The sequence below is a fragment of the Mesoplodon mirus genome (genome assembly GCF_964341445.2).
Source record: "Mesoplodon mirus genome assembly, chromosome: 3".
In the NCBI taxonomy this organism is placed as follows: Eukaryota; Metazoa; Chordata; class Mammalia; order Artiodactyla; family Ziphiidae; genus Mesoplodon; species Mesoplodon mirus.
Genome location: NC_138978.1, coordinates 9,097,737 through 9,119,000, shown reverse-complemented (window position 1 = coordinate 9,119,000; position 21,264 = coordinate 9,097,737). Strand labels below are relative to the sequence as shown.

Sequence of the window (21,264 nt, the reverse complement as noted above, 5' to 3'; positions counted from 1 at the left end):
GGGACGGCTTCCAACGAGACTTCTGGGCGCCGCCATGTTGGGGGCGGGGCTTCCGGGCGCCTGCAAGGGTGGTTTCCGCCCTCTGGCCCCGCCTTCCTAAGCAACCTGACACCGGCGCCGCTCCCCCACCCGAGCCGCGCCCCCTCTGCTGGCGCCTCCTTATCAGCCACGCAGCTGCGACGGGCGCGTGCTCTGAGTCATCCGCGACCAGAGGGTGAGTGACGGCGAGGCTTGTAGTCGCCGGGGAGGGAGACCAGGGCCTTGGGAGCCTTGGGGGCCACCCACCCGGGGGCGGGCTCTGCACGGAGGGCGGGGAGCGGTGGTGGCCGGTCGGCCCGCCCCCTCTGCGTGCACGCCCTCGGCGGGGCTAGAGTAGCGCCCCCCTGGCTGCCACCCCCGCGATCCTCGACCCTGAAGCGGAGACTCACTTTCGGCCCCCGGCCTGGACTGAAGGACCGCAGGGCTGAGGCGGCCCTGAGCTGGGGGTGGACTTGGGCCTTCGCTTCCGCCCCCTCCCGTGACCTAGTGACCCGGTAACTAGATTCGTGGCCCTCGAGCCCCCGGCGCCAGAGGCATCTCTCCGGCTCCCTGCCGAGCACCTGGAGAAGAGCCGTGGGCCACTGACACTGCTGTCCCCGACGCCCACTGCATCGGGCGGCTCACAAGTGCCCACCGGGACCCCTCTGGGAGTGCTGGGCTCCGTATTCCCCCACTGCTCGGTGCCTGGCACCCATTAAGTGCTCATCAAATGGCAGAGGGTTGCTTTGAGGACGGGTTGACAGCGCCTGGCCCGTCGGCGCTCAGTGAGTGCTGGCTGTTACCGGGTGCCAGCACGGGGATACCATAGGCAGAATACCCGGCCCTGGTCTCAGGGAACTGGGAAGAGGGAGGGGAGACAAATATGTGAACCCACAGTTGCAACCCAGGGTGCTATGGGATCCTAGCTTAAAATGGTTTAAGTGGTAGCACGTGAAAAATGTTGGAAGAAGGCTAGTGCCTGGCACATAGTAGGAATTCAGTAAGTCTTAATGAACAAATGAAAGAGCATTTAGTTTGTGGGTGGTTCAGCCTCCTCTCCCCTCTTGGTTTTGTTCTAGCAGACAATTAATGAGGCACTCTCTGGAATTCGGAAGAAAGACCAGACTAGGCTGATCTTGACACTCTCTTACTCCTGACGTTCATCCCCACAGAGAAACTGGAATTTTAGGTCAGAATCAAAATGGGCATCCCTGGGGGCGGTCTGGTCTCAACTGCTTGACGTTGGGTGTACCAGGGTGTGTTACGTGCACTTGTGTGTGTTTTAGGGGAGAGGAGCATTGGATCTCATCAGTTTCGCAAGAGTCTAGGACCCCCAAAATGGTTAAGAACACGGGCTTAGCAGTGGACATTCCCTGAAAGACGTGAACTTGGCCTGGTTGCTCCTCTAATGCTCCAGGTCACCACACCCTGGATTTTCACTACTGTGTGTTTGCATCTTGCTGTGCAAGTGTAGTGTTTTGTTTTCGCTTTTGTCTTATTTTCCCCACCAAACTGCCCAACGCGCTGTGCCCTCTTGTCGGCCAGCCTGTGGTTGCCGTGGTTCAGGGCTTCAACCGCGGTGGCTTTGCAGTCGCTGTAATCACTTGAACTGACTTCACTGGTGTGTGTAAGGAGAACAGCCTGGAAGGCAGGCGCAGACTGTTCAGCCTTTGTTCTGAGTTGGACATCAATTCATGCCCTTATTGAATTGGGGTCTGGCTATTTTTGGAACCCAGCCAATGTCAAGTTCTAACCCATGACATGGTCTTTTCAGAGAAGCACAAACTCGGGAGAAATCAGGCTGCTTTGTCAAGCTCTCACCCCTTCCAGCCTGCACGCATACAAACTGTTCCAAGTAACAGGAGATGTTTCCATGGCTGAGCCATTCCTTCCTTGGCATGTGATCCAGTCACCCTGAACATCTGTTGGCCTCATCACGCCCAAACCCTGCAGTCTGCAGTCCCACGTCCCCCTCCTTCCATCCGCCTTCGGCCTCTAGAGCCTCAGCCCTCCCCCTCGCCGGGAAGCCTTGCCCCCGCCCCTTCGCGCCGGCCCCAGCTACTGCTCTCAGCTCTTCCTTTGTCACAGCTCCGCCCAGTCGGACACACCCGCTGGGGAAGGTTCCTCCATTTCTTCCCCAGTGGTCTGGGGTCTGAGTTTACACTGGCAGAGATGGACCGTCCCAAACCCAAGGTCCTCCCGGCGGGGCACCGCTGCCCCTCCCTGGGAATGCGGGCCTGGGAGGCTGGCAGCGCGAGGTTCTCAGTGCCACCCTCCATCAGGTAGCGGTCACGGAGGACCCACGGGCTGAAGGAGCATGGTTCTGTGCTGGGTGGGGGCTGTCATACGCGGAATCAGGCAGCAGCGGAGGGCAAAGCTTGGAGCGAGGCAGCGCAGACAGTCGTAACTGGCGTGTGGAGCCACTGGGTGGGCGCGTTGTCACCCGTACCCTCACCGGCCTTCCTCCTGCGTGGAAATGCAGCATCTCTCGCTTGACCCTGCCTTGCTGGGGCTCGGCTGCCTGCCTGCCGTCTCACGCCCCCTGCCTCACCCCGTGCAGCAGGAGCTCGGCCATGGTGAACGAACCCAGAGAGCATGGCGGCCCCAGCCCCCGCTTGGAGGGCAGCAGCAGTGGCAGCGAGAGCTCCAAGGATAGTTCAAGGTGCTCCACACCCGTGCTGGACCCTGAACGCCACGAGAGGCTCAGGGAGAAGATGAAGCGGAGGATGGAATCTGGTGACAGGTGGTTCTCCCTAGAATTCTTCCCTCCTCGAACTGCTGAGGGAGCTGTCAATCTCATCTCAAGGTGAGTCAACGCAAGATAAGGAGTAGGGCCAGACCAGGGGGATGGGGGCAGGGGGAAAAGATGAACTGTCAGCCCCGAGGCTGGGCTGCACTTTGACCCAGCAGGAAAAGGCAGCCATAGGGGGTGGAAAAAAGCAAAGCCAGGGTAGATCCTCTGATACGCAGCTTCTGTTGTCTGTAAAAGCCCCTCCAAGCACCTGGAATGTTTAGACACTCTCTTCCCTGTGCTAAAAATGTTGATTCTCTCAGACTAAATTCTTGGGCGGAACTTGGGGCTGGATCGTGAGGAGAGTTTAGGAAGTTACAGAACCGGCGGCTTGGAGAACATTTTCAGCAAGTTAGGAATTTGGATTATGCATCTAGAAATCTAGAAATGCCAACCGGATTATGTTGGCACTTGATGAATCGCAGTTCCTTTTTTAAAGTTTATGCTTTTTATCGCTTGCACTTCTTATGTGTCACTCCCAAGGTTGTGAAGTTTGAAGGCACAAAGATGTTTCAAGGCACCACGTTATAACCTGTAACACAGCGCATGTGCGCACGTATAGCTCTTGATTCTAGTTATGGAAATGTGGCCGTGCTCTGCAGGACTCTTGGCTGCTGCGCCGGAACTGGGGGGCGGCAGGGAAGAAACTTGTGTCTGCTGACCCTCTTTGTCCCTAGAATGAGGCCCTGCTTGCCACTCTGAGGGTTCCCCGAACCCTTGACCATTGAAATGTCTTAACTCACCCGAGATAATAAATGGGCAAGCACTTTGAAAAGTCCAAAGTGCTGCCGTCACGCAAACTGGTTTCATTGTCATTATATATTATCTCCACAGTAAGAGTAATCATAATGACAGCACATTGATTGCGTGTTTGCCGTGTACCCAGCGCTCTTTTAAGAGCTGTGGAGCCATCTGTCATGATATCCTCAGAGTATTATTATGAAGTAGGCACTGTCCTCTGCCACATTATAGAAATCAGGAAACTGAGGCTCAGAGAGATCAAGGAACTCTCCCAAGATCACACAGCTAGTGAGTAGCAAAGCCAGGATATGAATGCAGGTCGGTCTGATTCCAGCCTGCATGTGATGCTTCTCTAACCCCCAGACCCTATGGGAAGGTGGTGAAGGGTGACGTACCCCCAGGAGCCCCTCCTCAGACAAAAATTCCCTACAGGTTTGACCGGATGGGGGCAGGTGGTCCCCTCTTCATAGATGTGACCTGGCATCCAGCAGGGGACCCTGGCTCGGACAAGGAGACCTCGTCCATGGTGATCGCCAGCACCGCCGTGAACTACTGTGGCCTGGAGACCATCCTGCACATGACCTGCTGCCATCAGAGCCGGGAAGAGATCACGGGCCACCTGCACAAGGCCAAGCGTCTGGGCCTGAAGAACATTCTGGCGCTGAGGGGAGGTGTGGAGCCCTCACTCTGCTCTCTGGGGTCTTGCTTTCCTAAAGACTTCTGTCCCTGGAACGGTCCTTTCCTTTTCTTCAGGTCCCACACTGAGTACACTCAGGGTCCCGTCCCCGCCAGTAGCATCGATAGGCAGTGTGGGGCAGGAGGACCCTGGGCAACGCACAGATGGAGCCACTTCTTGACCTCACAGTAGGAGTTCAGTGGAGCCTGCGGCCGGTGCCTGATAACCCTCTGGCCGATGTACACGATCAGTTAATCAATTAATCAAGCAATTAATCGATCCCTGGCTGCACCTGGCCTTTGGCCCAGTCGAAGAGTTCAGCTCTGGCATGTGTCCTAGGAGTGAGAATAGCTGGTTATGCCTCTGGCGCGCACTGTCACTGGGCCACACGAGTGTGGGAAGTGGGAGCCTGATGGGTGGGCACTTGTGGCCCCATGCTCCCCACCCGAAAGACCACTTCTCACTCGAGATGAGTGGAGGATTCTCCCGGGAGGCGAGGGTTCCAAGGGAGTGGGAGAAAAAGCCATGGGCTTGGGTGAGGGCGTGTGGACACACCCAGGTGTGAGCAGGGAAGGGATCGCCGATGCTCCAGGCTGAACGCAGAGCTGCAGCTGCTCCCTGTCTGCTGCAGCCAGCACAGGGCCCTCGGAGTCGGCGCTCAGGGACTGTTTGATGGGTTGGCTGCTGTCTTCCCTCCCACTGTTTACCAAGTGTTACACTAGAAAGCAGAGATACCAACTTGAGTAATATGAAGGCTCTGCCTTCGAGGTGCTCACGGTCCTGGGTGTGGGGGGAGAAGGAACAGAGAGGCTACCTGGAGGTTGGGTGAGACCCAGCACTGTGACCTCCAACCCCGCAGACCCCATAGGTGACCAGTGGGAAGAGGAGGACGGAGGTTTCAACTATGCCGTAGACTTGGTGAAGCACATCCGAAGCGAGTTTGGTGACTACTTCGATGTCTGTGTGGCAGGTGAGAGGCTGGAGTGTCCCAGTGGGTGGGACCGGAGAGGGGAAGGAAGGAGAGGCACAGAGAGCCCCCTCGGCATGGCATTCAGGTCAGGCCCCGCTAGCTCAGCGCACCGCCGGCCCGCCTGCGCTGGGTGACGGAGGCGCGGGGGTGAATCAAACAGCGTCTGTCCTCCCATCATTCTGTCATCCGCTACCCACCCAGGCGTGCCACCACCCCTTAAGTTTTCGTTCCTCTGCCTTTAATTTTTATTATTTATTTATTTTTCTTTGCTTTCTTATTTTAGGCTGCGTCTGGTCTTCGTCGCGGCACGCGGGCTCTTCATTGTGGTGTGCGGGCTTCTCTCTAGCTGTGGCTTGCGGGTTTTCTCTCTCTATTTGTGGCGCACAGGCTCCAGGGCGCGTGGGCTCTGTAGTTGTGGCGCGTGGGCTCTGTAGTTTGCAGCACGTGGGCTCAAGTTGAGGCGTGCGAGCTCAGTAGTTTTGGCTCGCGGGCTTAGTTGCCCCGCAGCATGTGGGATCTTAGGCGTTGCAAGCCATCCGGATTCTTTACCACTGGACCACCAGGGAAGTCCCTTCCTCTGCCTTTTCTTGCTCTTAGCCTGCTTCCCAGCCCTATTCTTCCTTAAACAAAAGAGGTATATTTATTAAGGTTCCGGGGGCAGGGACTCTCAGAACAAGGTCAGGAAATGGCATCAGACCTCATTAAGCGCTGGAACCAGGAGGCAGGCAGAATCCAAGGCCCTCCCTCATTCTCTCTGCCCCCCCACCCCCCACCCCCCGCTGCTTCATGCCTCATCCAGTAGACCTGATATGTACGCTTTTTCTGTCTCTGATACGTATGGTACACATGTGACCCGCCGCCTGCTCCTGGCTCGGCCAGACTGATTGACAGGTCTCAGCATCAGTTCCAAACCCTCAGGAGAGAGAACCGCATCGGCTCAACTCTAGTTTCTTTAGCTACAGCCAGGAGGCAAGGTTCACCTGCTAGAAACAGATGGCGTGGCCTTCCCTCTTGCCCCGACTCATGGGGTCTGGGCCTTCAGCTTCTCAAATGGGGGCTTGGGTGTGGTGAGGCAGTGTGTGCCAGGGACACAGGAAGTCCGGGGACTAATTTGACATACCACCTTGGCATGACAATTTTTCTCAAATATTTTGGGGAAAATCATATCGTATTAAAATAAACATGGCTACATTATGGAGTAGCAAATCAAAGTGATCTGAATTTAAAAATACAAGCCACGTGGCTTCAAGGAAATTACTTGTTGTGGAGACTTTGGGCTGCGTCCCCAGGCCCCCATGTACATGTCCGCTCTTCTTAGTGTTGAGAAGAGGGCGTTGAGGTGGATGAGTCTAGGAGGCCCCGAAGAGGAGGTAGGAATTCAAGTGTCATTGGTCGTGCGGCCACAAGACGGTCAGTTGATTGGGGAATGTGCCCACGTGTGGTGGGCATTGGACGGTCACCAGGGGAAACCAGCAGAGCTGTGAGCGTACAGTTGCTGAACAGTTTGGTGCTTTGCTTATGGTAAAGTGGATGAAAAAGAGGACCAGTGGATTAGAAGGCACTCAGCTGGCCATGACAGGACAAGAATATAGTAAAACTGAGCAAAACCCAAATGTAAGCAATTGCTGGACTTGTTGGGTGCTGTTGAGGTTTTGTAGAGTTTCAGCTATTAAAACCTCTGTTTCTCAAATTTTCTGCTGGAAAAATCGCCTTGTTATTGAAAGTATAAAGCTCTAGTGTTTAATCCTCCCACGCCTATCCCCGAAACAGTAGTTTTTATATCCAGTTTTGATGACTCAGGGTTTCTTAAGAACGAAACTGCATTATCACAGCAAAGCAGCCTGGCTACCCAACAGTGTGGGTTCAGGTTTGCCCCTTCCTGGCTTGGGGTCCTGCCCTGGCCTCAGGCTGAGGAAGCCGGCACCCTGCTTGTAGTTCATTAAGGCCTGTGGTCTTTCCTGTGCAGGCAGAGGCACTAGTAAGTTCAGTCGTTTAGGGAAGGGAGCACACCGTTCCTGGAGCTAGTCAGGAACCTAGGGGACGTCTGGCCCCGCCTCCCAGGCATCCCTGGCACAGGGTCATCGCCCTGCCGCATTCTTTGGGAGTCCATTCCTCTGTGGGGTTGCTCGGTCCACTGTCAGGCAGCTCTCTGAAACTGATCCTGCTTGTGCCATCAGAAGCAGCACAGAATATGATGAATGAGGAACTCGACTAAGGTGACAGACTTGTGGGCGTCTAGAAATAGTTACCGTATTCTCTGCGTTCTTTTCTTCAAGCAGAACATCTCTACTCTCTTCACTTATTCCTTGTGTAACGTGGTTTCTGACTTTGCACTGTCTAGGACCCCTGAGTAATTTTAGTGTGAAATTACAAGCACTGTTTTAATCCAGTACCTAGAGTCAAGCCCATTACCCCAAAGCTGCCTGGCCGGTGTGAATGTAGCATTTCCTCTCTTCTGTGGCCACAAAGTGCAGGCCAGATTGGCCTGGCTGATTGCAGGACAGTGTGGGTGTTTGGGGGCAATCCATCCCCACTCTTGGGAGGGTGGCTCTAAGGCAGCGTTCACCGAGGGTCACCTCCAGGCTGAGGGGCGCATCAGGTGAGCCCAGCCATCACCGACCACTTCAGCCTGTCCATGCTGTGGGGTTGGAAGGTATGGATCCAGAGCTCTCCGTTCCCGGCTCTCTGGTTGCTTCATCACTCCCCTTGAGCAGGCGGAGCCAGTCTCTCCCTACTGTCATCCCTTTGGCAGGTTACCCCAAAGGCCACCCCGACTCAGAGAGCTTTGAGGCTAGCCTGAAGCACCTGAAGGAGAAGGTGGCCGCGGGAGCCGACTTCATCATCACCCAGCTCTTCTTCGAGGCCGGCACTTTCTTCCGCTTTGTCAAGGCTTGCTCCGAGATGGGCATTACTTGCCCCATCCTCCCCGGGATCTTCCCTATTCAGGTGAGGGTCCCGAGAGGGCTCATGGACTCCCACCACCCCTGTCCTAGCACAGGCCAGGGCCTTGGTTCAGGCCAAAGTGAACCTGAAGTGCCGAGTTCAGACCAAAGTTCCTCTTTGATGCTCATTAGACCTTGCAAAATGTTGTCTTGCCACCCTCTTTTTTTTTTTTTTTTTTTTTTTTTTTTTTTTGCGGTACACGGGCCTCTCACTGTTGTGGCCTCTCCTGTTGCGGAGCAACAGGCTCCGGACGCGCAGGCTCAGCGGCCATGGCTCACGGGCCCAGCCACACCGCGGCATGTGGGATCTTCCCAGACCGGGGCACGAACCCGTGTCCCCTTTTCGGCAGGCAGACTCTCAACCACTACACCACCAGGGAAGCCCCCGCCACCCTCTTTTGATTACCTCTTATGTCTCCCCAAAATAGCAATAGTAACTGTTGGAGGGGCTTATTGATAAGTGTCACTAAAAGGGATTATTACTCTCATTATAAATGTGGGTTAAATCAATGTTTCCCAAACTTGGCTGTCACCAGAATCATTTAATAAGCTCTTTTAAAACATGGATTTCCAGATCCCATGCCTAGAAGTTCTGATTTAATAGATCTGAGGTGGGACCTGGGAATTGGTACATTCCTGAAGTTTGGCAGGCGATTCTGGTGATCGGTCAGGCTTGGGAACCACTGGCTTAGATGACCCCCATTTATCAATAGATACATCTAGGGGCCAAAGGGCCGGCTCAGACCAATGGCAGCAATGCTGTGAGCAGCTGCTGCACCCTGCAGAGTACAAAAAGTGCTGGTACAATATGGTCTGACTTTCCTGGGTCAGTCTGTGTCACACTACAGAGCCAGGAGGCCTGGTGGGGGGATAAGGATTTGGGGTGAGAGACGGGCAGGAAGATGGGACCCACAGCCCCCTGTGTCTTGGGCAGGGCTACCACTCCCTCCGGCAGCTTGTAAAGCTGTCCAAGCTGGAGGTGCCGCAGCGGATCAAGGACGTGATCGAGCCAATCAAAGACAACGACGCTGCCATCCGCAACTACGGCATCGAGCAGGCGCTGAGCCTGTGCCAGGAGCTTCTGGCAAGCGGCTCGGTGCCGGGCCTGCACTTCTACACCCTGAACCGCGAGGTGGCCACCACAGAGGTGCTGAAGCGCTTGGGCATGTGGATCGAGGACCCCAGGTGAGGCCAGTGGCCCCGACTTCAGGCCCTGGAGCCACAGAGGAGAGTCGGGTGGGCAGGGAGGTCAGAATGAGTGCGCCCTAGCTGGCAGTGCTGGCTGCCACGGGGGCACAGAGGGATGTCTGTGCCGTGGCTAGTGGCACCCTTAGGCTCCAATCTCAGCGGGAATGCCATCCGGCTTGACGTTTACGAGTCAAGATGGAAGAACCCAGGTTCAGTGGTGCCCCCTCCCTCTGGCCAAGCCCTGACCCTTTCTGTCTCCATTCTCACCCAGACGTCCCCTGCCCTGGGCCATCAGTGCCCACCCCAAGCGCCGAGAGGAAGATGTCCGTCCCATCTTCTGGGCCTCCAGACCAAAGAGTTACATTTACCGCACCCAGGAGTGGGATGAGTTCCCCAACGGCCGCTGGTGAGCCATTGCAAATGAACTGTTTTTTGGGAGGAGGGAGACCAATCATGGTGGAGCCCTCGGGACAGGATTCACAGGAATGCCCCCCTGGGGCAGGTGGATGCTTCTCTCTGGAGTCCAAGGTCAGGGGTGTGCCTTGACCTTCGGGCTCCTCCTCCGCCAGGGGCAATTCCTCCTCTCCGGCCTTTGGGGAGCTGAAGGACTACTACCTCTTCTACCTGAAGAGCAAGTCCCCAAAGGAAGAGCTGCTGAAGATGTGGGGGGAGGAGCTGACCAGTGAGGAAAGTGTCTTTGAAGTCTTTGCCCGCTACCTCTCGGGAGAGCCGAACCAGAACGGCTGTAAAGTGAGTGCTGCTGGGATGGGATCCCTGGGTACCTCCCCTTGCCCCAGGGGCCAGACGTGGGTGTCACTGCCCCACCCTGAGCCTCATCGCTGTGCCTGGAGGTGGCACCTCAGCAAAGGGAGAAGGTGAGTTGGGGGGTCCCCACGTGGGGTGCCTGGCAGGGGCTTACGGAAGCAGAGACAGGCTGGGCCTCTGATGGGGACCGTGACAGGGAGGGACCCAGCCCTGCTTACCCTCCCCAGGTGACTTGCCTGCCCTGGAATGATGAGCCCCTGGCGGCCGAGACCAGCCTGATGAAGGAGGAGCTGCTGCGAGTGAACCGGCGGGGCATTCTCACCATCAACTCGCAGCCCAGCATCAACGGGAAGCCGTCCTCTGACCCCATCGTGGGCTGGGGCCCCGGCGGGGGCTACGTCTTCCAGAAGGTGTGGCAGGGACACACAGGGCTGCCCTCCTTTGACCTGCCTGCAGGGGTTCCCCGGGGCTGGGGACAGAGGCCTTCGTCTCAGGGGCTCTTTGTTCTGAGCGGCCGGGGATCAGAGTGGATGCGATCTCAGGCTCGGAGTCGGACAGACCTGGGTAGGCTGGTCACTTGACCACTCTGGGCCTCAGCTTTCCTTTCTGTAAAATGGGGATATGTCACGTCGTGTTCTGGGGATGAAACATGACAAAGCACATCAAGTGCTTAGCACGTGGGAAGCATCCCCTAACTGGGAGCTATTATTACTGTTCCTTGTGGACCCCTTTCTCCTGGGGCTGCTGGAGTTAAAATTACATTCTAAACTAAAGCCTGAGGGCTCTGGGAAGTGAATTTAAATAAGCCCAGCTTAATCCCTGGTGGCCAGGTGGTGCTGGAGAAGCCCTCCACCCAGCAGATAGGGGGATGGGGTGTGTCAGGCCTCTCTTGCCTTACTTGCCAAACTGGGCCCCCTGTACAGCTTCTGGAGCGACTTCTCCATGGAACCTTTCCCAACTGGACGGAGGGTTGGCAGACGTCCCTCAGACCTGTCCAGACCGAGAAACCTCACGTACCTGCTCCCCTCCCTTTGCTTATGGGTTCACCTCCCAGCTAGTGGCCACCGCTAGTCCCGACGCCTTAAGTGTTCTGCTACGAGTGTCCTCGTGGATGCCTCCCTGGGACGGTCAGGAGGGCAGGCGTCTGGTGTTTCAGAGCACGTGGCCCACTCAGCAGCGCCCAGCGAAGGCGTCCAGCAAGGACTGGGGGTTACGTGATGGCACCTGTCTCCCTCCCGCAGGCCTACCTAGAGTTCTTCACTTCCCGAGAGACTGTGGAGGCACTTCTGCAGGTGCTGAAGAATTACGAGCTCCGGGTGAATTACCACATCGTGGATGTGAAGGTGGGCTGGCCCCGGGTCAAAGGGCGCTCAGCAGGGCCGGGGTGAGGGCACCACGTTTACTCCACCATTCAGCAGTCACGGAGTGCCCAGTGGGGCCACGCATCGTGCCAGGTGGATACGCAGACAGAGCCAGGCCCCTGCCCTCCGAGATCACCCAGCCTAGCGGGGGAAGCCATCGGGGAATAATTATGAATAGGTGTAAGCAGTTGCACTTTATAACAGTAAAGTTGAGCATAGGAAGAAGCTGGGGATCCAAGGGAGGGACGTCCAGCTTGAGAGATCAGGGAAGGTGTTTGGACAGTTCCTGTGTGGCCTGAATCTTTAAGGATGAGGAGTAAAAGGGCATCCCAGGGAAAAGGCAGAGGGCGTGCAAAGGCATCGCTGCCAAATGGGGTCAGAGTGAGGCTGAAGCGTTAAGCTGGGGCCAGGTCCTCAGGGGTCTCCATTGTCCTGCTTGGAACTCGGGTTTTCCCGTATAGGCAAGAGGGAGCCTTGGCTCCATGTTTTATTTTGGGCAGGTCCCAGGGGACAGCTGTGTGGATAACAGGGCCAGGGGAGACTAGAGTCAGCAGCCCTGGTGGTCTGGGTAGCAAAGAGAGGCCTGGCCAGGCTAGACACAAGGCTAGATACGAGAGGAAGTGAGCAGCACCGCTGGGTGTGAAGCTGATTGGAGCACAGGAGGAGGAAGGCAAAGCCCGGCATGACGTCTGGGTTTCAGGCTCGCTGCCGTCACCGAGCTGCAGAGGCGGGGCAGGGGTGGGGCAGTGACTGCGGGAGGAGGGGCGGAGCTGTCTGCACCCCAAGGCTGCCCCTAACCACCGCCCCCCGCCCCGCCCCGCAGGGTGACAACATCACCAACGCCCCCGAGCTGCAGCCCAACGCCGTCACCTGGGGCATCTTCCCTGGGCGAGAGATCATCCAGCCCACAGTGGTGGACCCGGTCAGCTTCATGTTCTGGAAGGTAAGGGGGGTAAGCAGGCCTGCCCTGCCCACCTCCAGAGCCGCGGGCAGGCGGGCGGGGCGGCTGGGGGCCGCACCCCCAGGGCTGGCAGCGCCCTGACTCTGACTCATGGTGTTTACTTCTGGGCTGGGGAGCAGGGGTGGCGCTGGCAGTGGGCCAAGTTCTGTTCTTGGAAACGTCTTGTTGGGCAGCAGCAGAGGCCCTTGGGGTGCTGAGTGTGGAGCCCTGGCCCTAGGGCAGCCCTGTTAACCTGGCCGGCGTGTCTGAGTGTGTGTCTGTGTGTCTGTATGTGGGACCACGTATATACCTGTGTCTTTCTGTGTGTGTGCCGGTGTCTGCGCGTGCGTGCCTGTGCGTGTGTGCAGGACGAGGCCTTCGCCCTGTGGATCGAGCAGTGGGGCAAGCTGTATGAGGAGGAGTCCCCGTCCCGCATGATTATCCAGTACATCCACGACAACTACTTCCTGGTCAACCTGGTGGACAACGAGTTCCCGCTGGACAGCTGCCTGTGGCAGGTGGTGGAAGACACGTTTGAGCTTCTCAACAGGCCCCCCCAGAACAAGAGGGAGACGGAGGCGCCGTGACCCTGAGCCCTGACACCCTTAGCTTGAGGCCACTGTGTCCCGCCTTCCTCCTCTCCGTCCTGGTTCTCTGGGAGACCCCCGTTCTCCTTCACTTCCCCCCACCTCCTGACACAATGATGGCAGCTAGACTGGTGTGAGGATTCCAGGCTCTGGCTGGACCGGAGTCCGCCCCACATGGGAGCCAGGTGTTCCCTGCCTAGCGGAGAGTCTGTGCTCCGGTGGGAAGCAGCCCCATCCCCCAGAGGAGCACGTGGGCAGAAGGCATCCTCCCTGAGAAGCGTTGTTGCCGACGGAACCCCTAGGAGCCAACCTGGGACCGCCAGTGACCTTGCTCTTGGGGCCTATGGAGGACAAGCAAAGCAAACGTGGCAGTGGGCTCTGTGGGATTGCAGAGGAGACATGGCAGCGTCAAGGCACTGCAGCCTTCCACCTCCAAGGCGTTGGCAGCCAGGCACGACCCACTCGGGAATGAAGGGGCGGACCACTGCCCTGCCAGGCACTGGCCCCTGGATGGACCTTGGACTGAAACCTAATAGTTGTCGCCTCCTTCTAGCCGAGAGCTCAGCTGAGCTTCTCCCTTTTCTACAGCGCTGCTTTTTGAAACAGTTGTCTCCGTTCCCGTGGCTCTAGAAAGTGCCTCTTAAGGGATAAAGGTGTCTGAACCTTTGTGCATGGTGGAGCCCTCGGCCTTCCCTTTTCTCCCCTGGCTCTGAGGGGTGAAGGGATACCTGCCTGTTACCATCGAGGGCGAAGATGAGGTTGGCCCGAGCAGGACTGACCTTTTCCTGGCTTATTTTTCGGACAGACCTCCTGCTGCCCGCCGCTCCCTCCCCTCCGTGCACCCTGTCCCGGAAGCTGTCTGTGTGGCACTGCTCCCCAGGCATCAGCCCTTAAGCCCCACTACCCAGGGGCTGTGAATGACACGTGCACATAGGCTGGTCCCTGTCTCAGTCCCTGCTTGCGGGTCTTCACCGGCTCAGGGCAAGGAGAGGGGGCCGGTTGTCCACAGGGCGGCAGAGGAAGCAGGTCACAGGGGCTGGTTGGGTGGGGCAGGGGGCAGCCTTTAGGAGAGACTGAGAGAAGCAGCCGGGGCTGAGGAGGGTGTTTTATTGTCCTTCAGAGCTCCTGGCCTGAGTGCCTTGTGCCTGAGCCTGTACTCCTCAGGTGGGTGGGGCTCCGATCTGTTTTCCTTTCCAGGGGAACGGGTCACAGCTGCTGCTGGGCCCCCTGCTTCACCCCAAGTCCGCCAAGCACAGGGGCTCTGGCGGCTTCCTGCCTGCTCCGAGGCCTCCCACTGCTGCTGGCTCTGCCCCTCAGGGCCCTGGCAGCCAGACGCTGGTGCTATGTTTCAAAGGCCTGAAAGCTCTTTGGCTCCCTCCTGGGTGTGTGCTGTCAGAGCTGGAAGAACTCCGGGGCCAGCTCCTGCCCCCGAGGGAAGAGGAGGCCCTTCCCTCAGCCCCAGGCCAGACTCACAGGCCCGAAAGCGCTGTGGCCTGCAGATCAGGGAAGCCAGGCTCTGAGTGCACATCAGGGAGGGGCGCTCAGCGACCCACACCCAACACGGGCGGGTGTGAGCAGCCTCTGTGCCACAGGCCAAGCCCTGTCCCCGGACCAGTGACGGACCAGGACTGTGCTCAGCACGAGGTCACCAGCTGGATGAAGGGCTCTGGAATCCAGGCTGTTTTCTCTAACTGAACTGACCCCTCCCCTGAAAAGGAAGGGGTTCTGGGGGCAGCAAGCAGGGAGGGCTGCAGCTCAGGAATGTGCAGGTGTGGCACGGCTAGGAAGGGCCTGCTGGGGGGCGGGGCCACCTCCCAGTACCTGGGAATGGACCCAGCCGTCTTCTTGTTGCTGTAATCGCTGAGACGCCTGCAGCCGCAGGGCCCACCGTCGCCAGGCCCGCCTCAGGTGCCACTGCCTGAGCTATGGGGACAGTCGCTAGGAGGCCCCGAGCTGGGCCCACCGCTGTCCCCGGCCTGGCAGCCCCCAGCCCCTCTGCTGCTTCTCCCTGCCTGCAGCTGTGGCACCAGGAGGAAGGAGATGTGACGAGGAGGTGTCATCTGAGGTGTGTTAACAGTGCAGATTCCTGTACCTGTTCCCGAGGTTTCAGGCTTGGTAGGTCCCAAGGCCTGAACCTACTTTCAGAGACTGCGTTTCCAGGGCTTAGGGCTGGGAATGGGACGTGATGGGAGGTCAGCGTGAGGGTGGGGAGGGGCCGCCCCACTCACCAGCGTCGGTGCCAGCTGCTCCATCCCCTGAGCATCTACCCAGCGCTGCCATGCAGCTGCCTGGGCCTGGCCTGCAGGGAACCCCGGTGCCGGCGAAGCAGTGCCTCAAGGCGCCCGCGCTGCAGGTACTTCCTCCTGAGGGGAGAGGCCCTGGTGTGTGTCCTGACAGCAAAGGGCATCACGACCCCTTCATGGCCAGGAAAGAGGGCAGAGCCATGGGCCTGGGCCTGCTGCGGGATGAGCACCGGCCAGAGAGGGCCCAGGTCAGGCAAGCCCCTCAGCCCAGCCCACGCCCTCAGCCCTCCCTCTCCACCGCTACCCTCAGCCCTCCCCCTCCACCCCTACCCTCAGCCCTCCCCCTCCACCCCTACCCTCAGCCCTCCCCCTCCACCCCTGCCCTCAGCCCTCCCTCTCCACGCACACGCTCTCCTCCCACCCCAGACACCTTTGCTTGGCCTCGCCTTTGCCCTCGAGGTCTTTGGTCTCAGAGCTGCAGTCCCCTTCTGACCCCGTAGGTCACTGGCCCTGGGCCCCTGCAGCTGGAGCTGGGAGGCGGGGCAGAGGGGAGGCTCTCTGTCACCTGGCAAAGGGGCGTTGGAAGAGGTTAACACATCATTCAGGGGAGTAAGCTCTCGCCCCGTTACTTCTGGAAGCTGAGCCCTAGGAAGAGAGTTAACGAGAAATGGTGTTGAGCCTGTGTCCCTGCTTCCACCGTCTCTGCCCAAGCCTCCTGCAAAGGCTTGGGCTGTGGCCCCAAAGGGTGGGGCAGGAGAAATTGTAATTGTTTTCTCAAAATTGTGAAATACTCCAGAAGAGGAGATGGGTGGGGAAAACAGTAAATACATAAGACAGATTCGCTGAGAGTTCAGAGCTGATTTCCAGGCCCGTGAGGGCTGGTGACGGTCTCATCCCTCCACTTCAGACATGTTTATTCCCTGAGGGAGGGTCTCCTTACTCTGAGTCCGGGACGTTTCTCTCTACTTCCTCTGTCCACTGGGGCTGTGGTGCTTGGTTGGGCTGGGCAGGCCAGGCCCTGTGGCCTGTGGCCTGCAGCTGTGGGCCTGAGGGAACAAAGAGGAAACCCTGAACCAATGGGCTTGGACATCTAGGGGCCCAAGTGATCTGGCAGGATTCCTGTCCCGACCAGTAACAGGGCCTCCTATTTGTGTGCACACAAGTGGGACGGATTCTCCCGCGAGCCCTGAGGCTCCCAGAGGAGACAGGAAGGGCCCGAGAGTAGTATGGCCATCAGTACACGCCACTGCCTCTTTCCCCATAGTCCCACGTGGCTCGAGACTCAGGAAGGTGAGTGGACCAAAAATGGCTACCAATCAGAGCTTACCTGTGCCAGGTACACCCTGTGCGGTGGGCATCACTCTCCCCACTCAGCCTCATAAAGTCAAATTACTTGTCTGAGGTCTCACCTCTGCAGAGTGGTCTGACTCCAGGGCCCGAGCCCCCAGCGACTGTGCCATACGGACACCAGGGGCTCTCTAAGGGATGGCATAAAACCCGCCCTCGTCATTAGGTGAGGGCTGCCTGGGCGCGCGTGTGCGTGTGGTAGAAAGAGGGGGGCCTGGAATTCAGCCCCCCAGTTACCATTTACCATTCCTGACATTTACTTTGTTTCTACAAGTCTCAGTTTCTCCATCAGTAAACGGGATCCCTGCCTGCCTTTGCTGACAGAAATGGAATGGAAGTGTTTATAAACATACTCTGAAAATAAAATTCTCTTGAAACACAGATCTAGAAATAAAATACCCCGAGACCCCAGAATCTGCTGTTGCCATAGCCCCACATAGGTAAATATGTGGATTCTGCAAATAACCAGAGCCAGTCCGTTTCAATTCCATTTAAAACAAACCACTTTAGTCTTTTTTCTTAGAAACTTTTCTAGAGTCTATGACATATTTTGTGGCACCCTGAAACGGGATTCTTAATGATGCCATTTCACCTTGAGGAACACTCTGTGGCCTGCCAGTAACTCTGGGGCTATGTGTCCCGCAATGACATGTCCCTAGACTGCCATGCAGTGTCACTCTTTGTGCCCGGGTTTCCTTGTGGCCTCTTCCCTCGTGCTAGGCCACCCAGCTCTTTGTCACCATTTGTTGGTATCAGAACTAATGCTTCTGGTCTGGAGACGGACTGGCAGTAATCTTTGGGTAGAGAGAATCATGAAAGAATATTTTTTCATTTATATTTTCTGGGTTTTCTATAATGAGCATGTTTCATTTTCTAATTAAAAAAAAAAAAAGACAAAAAATTGCTACTGACTCCAATTACCTCTCTTGATCCTAGACTGTACCATGACTTATAATGAGTTTAGGTGTCTGTCTCCCTAACAGATGCGACCCAGGGTGCTTCTTTGTGGCAGACAGCCCTGGGCTGGCACTCAGTGGGTGCTCAGTAAGTGCTGATGGACCTGTAATTGGCTGGCTGCCCGGCCAGGAGGCTGTTGAGAACCTGTAGGGGTGGTGTCCACAAGGCCGCTGGGGTCCTGGAAAAGCATGCAACCACCCTCACCATCGGGGCTGAATCAAGCTGACTCTGAGGCCAGTGGCCCCGAGGTCATTTTGGACCTCCCACCTCAGCACCAGGAGGTGCCCTCTGGCGGCCAGCCTAGGCCAGTGCCTGAGGCTGGCTCTGGGCCTGGGGTGGGCTGTGCCGGCCTCCTGGTTCTCGGCCTGTGGTTCCAGCCACACTCTGAGCAGCGCTGTCTGCCACTGGGCCCAGTGGGTTCGCAGGAGGCGCCTGGGCCCAGCCCGCTGGAACTGGGTTATGGCAGTTCACTGGACACGGCCCCGGGTCGCTGACTGGGCGCAGGTCGCTAGGACCCTGGTGGCGAGGGAGGAGCCCACACAGAGGCCATCAGGGCCAGGACTCTACAACGGGCTGTGGGGTGCCCTCCTCTGCCCCCGCCAGCACACTGCAGGAGGGGGACCTCCAGGCAAAACCCTGCCTGTGCTCCTTGTCCCCCATCCCTCTTCTGGGGAAATCGCGTTCAGATGGGCACAGAGCAGCAGAATTATCTGTCACACGACGGGGACGGGCATCCTGTTTAGGGGACACAGAGAAAGCAGTCCTGCCAGCTCCTCCTTCCCTCCCATCGCCCCATAAGCACTGGTTTATATCATCCAGGACCTGGTGTGTGTCTGGCCCGAGCTGAGCGGAGAACTTGCACACGTTATTTCTTATCCTAATCCCCGGGGCCACCCTGCAAGGCAGGCCTGTAATCTTCCTTGGACCTTCAAAGTTAGACTTGCCGGGAATAAAGACAGACCTACTAGAGAATGGACTTGAGGACACGGGGAGGGGGAAGGGTAAGCTGTGACAAAGTGAGAGAGTGGCATGGACATATATACACTACCAAACGTAAAATAGATAGCTAGTGGGAAGCAGCTGCATAGCACAGGGCGAGCAGCTCGGTGCTTTGTGACCACCTACAGGGGTGGGAGGGAGGGAGACGCAAGAGGGAAGAGATATGGGAACATATGTATATGTATAACTGATTCACTTTGTTATAAAGCAGAAACTAACACACCATTGTAAAGCAATTATACTCCAATAAAGATGTAAAAAAAAAAAAAAAAAAAAAGTTAGACTTGCCCAAAGAGGGGTAGCAGAGCTGGAAAGTGCAGAGCTGGAATTTGACCCCAGGGACCAGGACCTCCTCTCCCCATCACCCCTAGCCCCCTGAGACCTGCCACCAGCCGTCAAATTCCCTCTACCCTGGCCCCAAACGAGCTCAAGGCCTAAGCTGGAAGCACAGTGCGGGGCTGCCCTCAGGCCATGGGCACCCACCTGGCGCTCAGCTTCGGGGCAGCATGGTCTCGGCTGACCCGCTGCAGGCAGGACTCACGTGCCCACAGCATCCAGCACAGGGCCTGGGCCTGGGTTCTCTCTCCTGCCTGCTGGCGGGCGTCACAGCACTGGCCCGGGGCCGCTTGCCTTGCAACGAAGGCCTGCTGGGCCCGGGCCCTCCTCAGCTTGCTGTCCACCTGGTGTCCTTGTTCTTGGCTTTTCCAGCAGGAGAAGGAGGCCTGGGCCACGCACTGCTCCTGAGCCCGGGCTGCAGCTTCTGGGGCTTCACTGGCAAATGTGGCCCCTGGTGCCCATCTCCTCAGGCCATCCTGGAAGGCTGGACCCTTGGCCCGGGGCATCCCTGTGTCTCTCACTACTCCACACCAGGCCTGGAAGTGGCTGCAGAACAGGTGCAGAGAAGGGGCCCAGCCGACTTCCCAGTCAAAAGTCACATTAATTCAAAATTACACCTGAAAATTCCCCACAAACCATCACTGGTTCTTCACAGTTTTGCCTACACAGCCCTGTGCCTTAAGAACGTATGGATCGATGTATAACAGGTGAAAGCTCTGGCTTTCATTTAGGGGCCTTGGCAAGCACTCACCCCCGCTCCGGGGGCAGGTGCTGCCCGGGAGGGTGTAGGAACCTGGCAGTTGTGGGTTCAGGTCCCCCTCCACCAAGAGAACATCCACGCCCTGCTTGCCCTCACAAGGCCACTCTGGGGCAGGAGGTCAGTGAGGAGAATGTGGTCCCCTGCTCCAGATGGACCAAGAAAACATCAGCCACTCTGCGGTGAATGGTTCAACGCCCCCGTGGGGACACTGTGAATGCGTGTGAGTTTGTACAGAACCAACCCTGGGAGAAGGTGTCGTGTGTCCCCTCTGCTTTTAAACGTGCACCCATGAACGGTTTATGTGTGTCACTAGAACATCTCTATTTCAGATTTCTCTCTCTTTGTGGTGGCTGTTTGAGGAGTTGATTTCCCCATCTTTTTCTTTTTTTTTTTTTTTGGCCTCAAGGCACGTGGGATCTTAGTTCCCTGACCAGGGATCGAACCCGTGCCCCCTGCAGTGGAAGCGCAGGGTCTTAACCACTGGACCGCCAGCAAAGTCCCTGATTTCCCCATCTTAACTGTGAGCTCTGAAACCAAAGGGCTGACCTGGCCAGGAGGTGGAGACCTGCGGCTTGTCAGGGCATCGGGTGGGGTTAGGGGCTTGCCATCCCGCACCTCCCAAGCAATTTATATAATGGAAGCTTGGTGGTTTTGACTCCAGGCTGGGGTCTCCCTTCATGCCCATGATGCCCGGGTCCCAGACCTCCAGCCTGGCCTGCCCCTAGAGCTGCAGAGGCCACCCAGCTTCCCATCCTTGGGCTCTCTCCCTGCTTTTCCCGGGGTGGGGGTGACCCTCGCTCTCCCACCCCCAGGCCCGGCCACCTCCGCAGTAGGAGCTGCTCTGGACCGGCCGCCGTGGGTCTCTGACGAGCTGCAGCCTCCTGCCAGCCCCGGAACACGGCCCTGCGCAGGCCCTGGAGGCGGGCCCGCACACACTGCTGGTACTTTTCACGCAAGAGCTGCTGTCCTGTGGCCAGAGAGATGCTGAAGTGTCCCAGGCGCTCATTCCAGCCTCAGCCTGGGCCCCAAGGAACTGTGGGCCCCTGCTCTGCCAGCTTCTGCCCTCTACCCAAGTGGGAACCAAGGAGGCCACCTAACTGTCTGGGTTAAGATGCTCCCATTACAGGCGTCCTACTGGTGACCAGGCCTACCAACTCAGAGTTTTGTTTTGTTTTTTAAATTTCTTGACAATGTTTAGGAGTCAGGAGAATTCACATAAAAATACAGATTTCCAGCTTTTCTGTAAAAACAGAGGTCTGGCAACATTGGGTCAACATTCCTGGGCAACGATTAGGCTGGGGAAGCAGCTGTCCCCAGTGGACAGGACACGAACTTTCCAGAACAACCAAATCTCCACCTGCCAGCCCACTGATAAGATAGCGGTGGAGTGAGAAGCCTCTAAAATTGCCCCCAGTGATCCCCGCCTTGTGTGCTGGGCTCTGAGGACACTGTGACTCCTGAAGGCCAGGTGACGATGACAAGGATGAAGATGAAGATGGTGATGGTGATGGTAGAATCCCGAGGAGCTGGGTTCTGAGCCAAGCACTTTGTGTGGATCGTCTCACAGAATTCCTGCAATCACTCTAGCGGGGGCAGGGAGGGTACCACTGTTATCCCCATTTTACGGATGAGTAAGCTGAGGT

At 57.3% G+C, this 21,264-nt stretch overlaps 2 protein-coding genes across 6 annotated transcripts in view; one reads left to right on the top strand and one right to left on the bottom strand.

Annotated features, from left to right (window-relative positions):
• Window positions 1-7: 7 nt before the first annotated feature.
• On the top strand, window positions 8-17,672 carry MTHFR (methylenetetrahydrofolate reductase). Of its 5 annotated transcripts, none has more exons than XM_082616348.1 (13): window positions 191-214; window positions 1,101-1,207; window positions 2,579-2,824; window positions 3,983-4,221; window positions 5,086-5,196; window positions 7,949-8,142; window positions 9,073-9,323; window positions 9,598-9,732; window positions 9,896-10,076; window positions 10,319-10,501; window positions 11,333-11,434; window positions 12,276-12,395; window positions 12,761-17,672. In XM_082616348.1, the coding sequence occupies exons 3-13, from the start codon at window positions 2,592-2,594 to the stop codon at window positions 12,977-12,979; spliced, it is 1,968 nt and encodes a 655-aa protein (XP_082472474.1). In that variant the 5' UTR covers window positions 191-214; window positions 1,101-1,207; window positions 2,579-2,591; the 3' UTR covers window positions 12,980-17,672. The 5 variants fall into 5 exon arrangements, with proteins under 5 accessions (XP_082472476.1, XP_082472474.1, XP_082472475.1 ...); XM_082616349.1 differs by lacking the exon at window positions 191-214 and adding an exon at window positions 312-533; XM_082616347.1 differs by lacking the exon at window positions 191-214 and adding an exon at window positions 312-1,018.
• The window catches only part of LOC309799065 (uncharacterized protein C1orf167), a gene marked incomplete at both ends in the record, with an annotated part of 23,692 nt that continues 17,600 nt past the window's right edge, over window positions 15,173-21,264 (bottom strand). The window contains 10 exon segments of the mRNA XM_082612093.1: window positions 15,173-15,273; window positions 15,276-15,312; window positions 15,316-15,342; window positions 15,716-15,787; window positions 16,632-16,700; window positions 17,839-18,042; window positions 18,094-18,193; window positions 19,009-19,407; window positions 20,444-20,588; window positions 21,046-21,193. Coding sequence (XP_082468219.1) covers window positions 15,173-15,273; window positions 15,276-15,312; window positions 15,316-15,342; window positions 15,716-15,787; window positions 16,632-16,700; window positions 17,839-18,042; window positions 18,094-18,193; window positions 19,009-19,407; window positions 20,444-20,588; window positions 21,046-21,193 — 1,302 coding nt within the window.

Excerpts from the sequence above, each read along its gene's own strand:
- MTHFR (XM_082616346.1), top strand. The coding sequence starts at position 2,191 with ATGGACCGTCCCAAACCCAAGGTCCTCCCGGCGGGGCACCGCTGCCCC. Across the intron at positions 5,197-7,948 it reads CTTCGATGTCTGTGTGGCAG|GTTACCCCAAAGGCCACCCC; the intron begins GTGAGAGGCTGG and ends TCCCTTTGGCAG. Across the intron at positions 9,324-9,597 it reads ATGTGGATCGAGGACCCCAG|ACGTCCCCTGCCCTGGGCCA; the intron begins GTGAGGCCAGTG and ends ATTCTCACCCAG.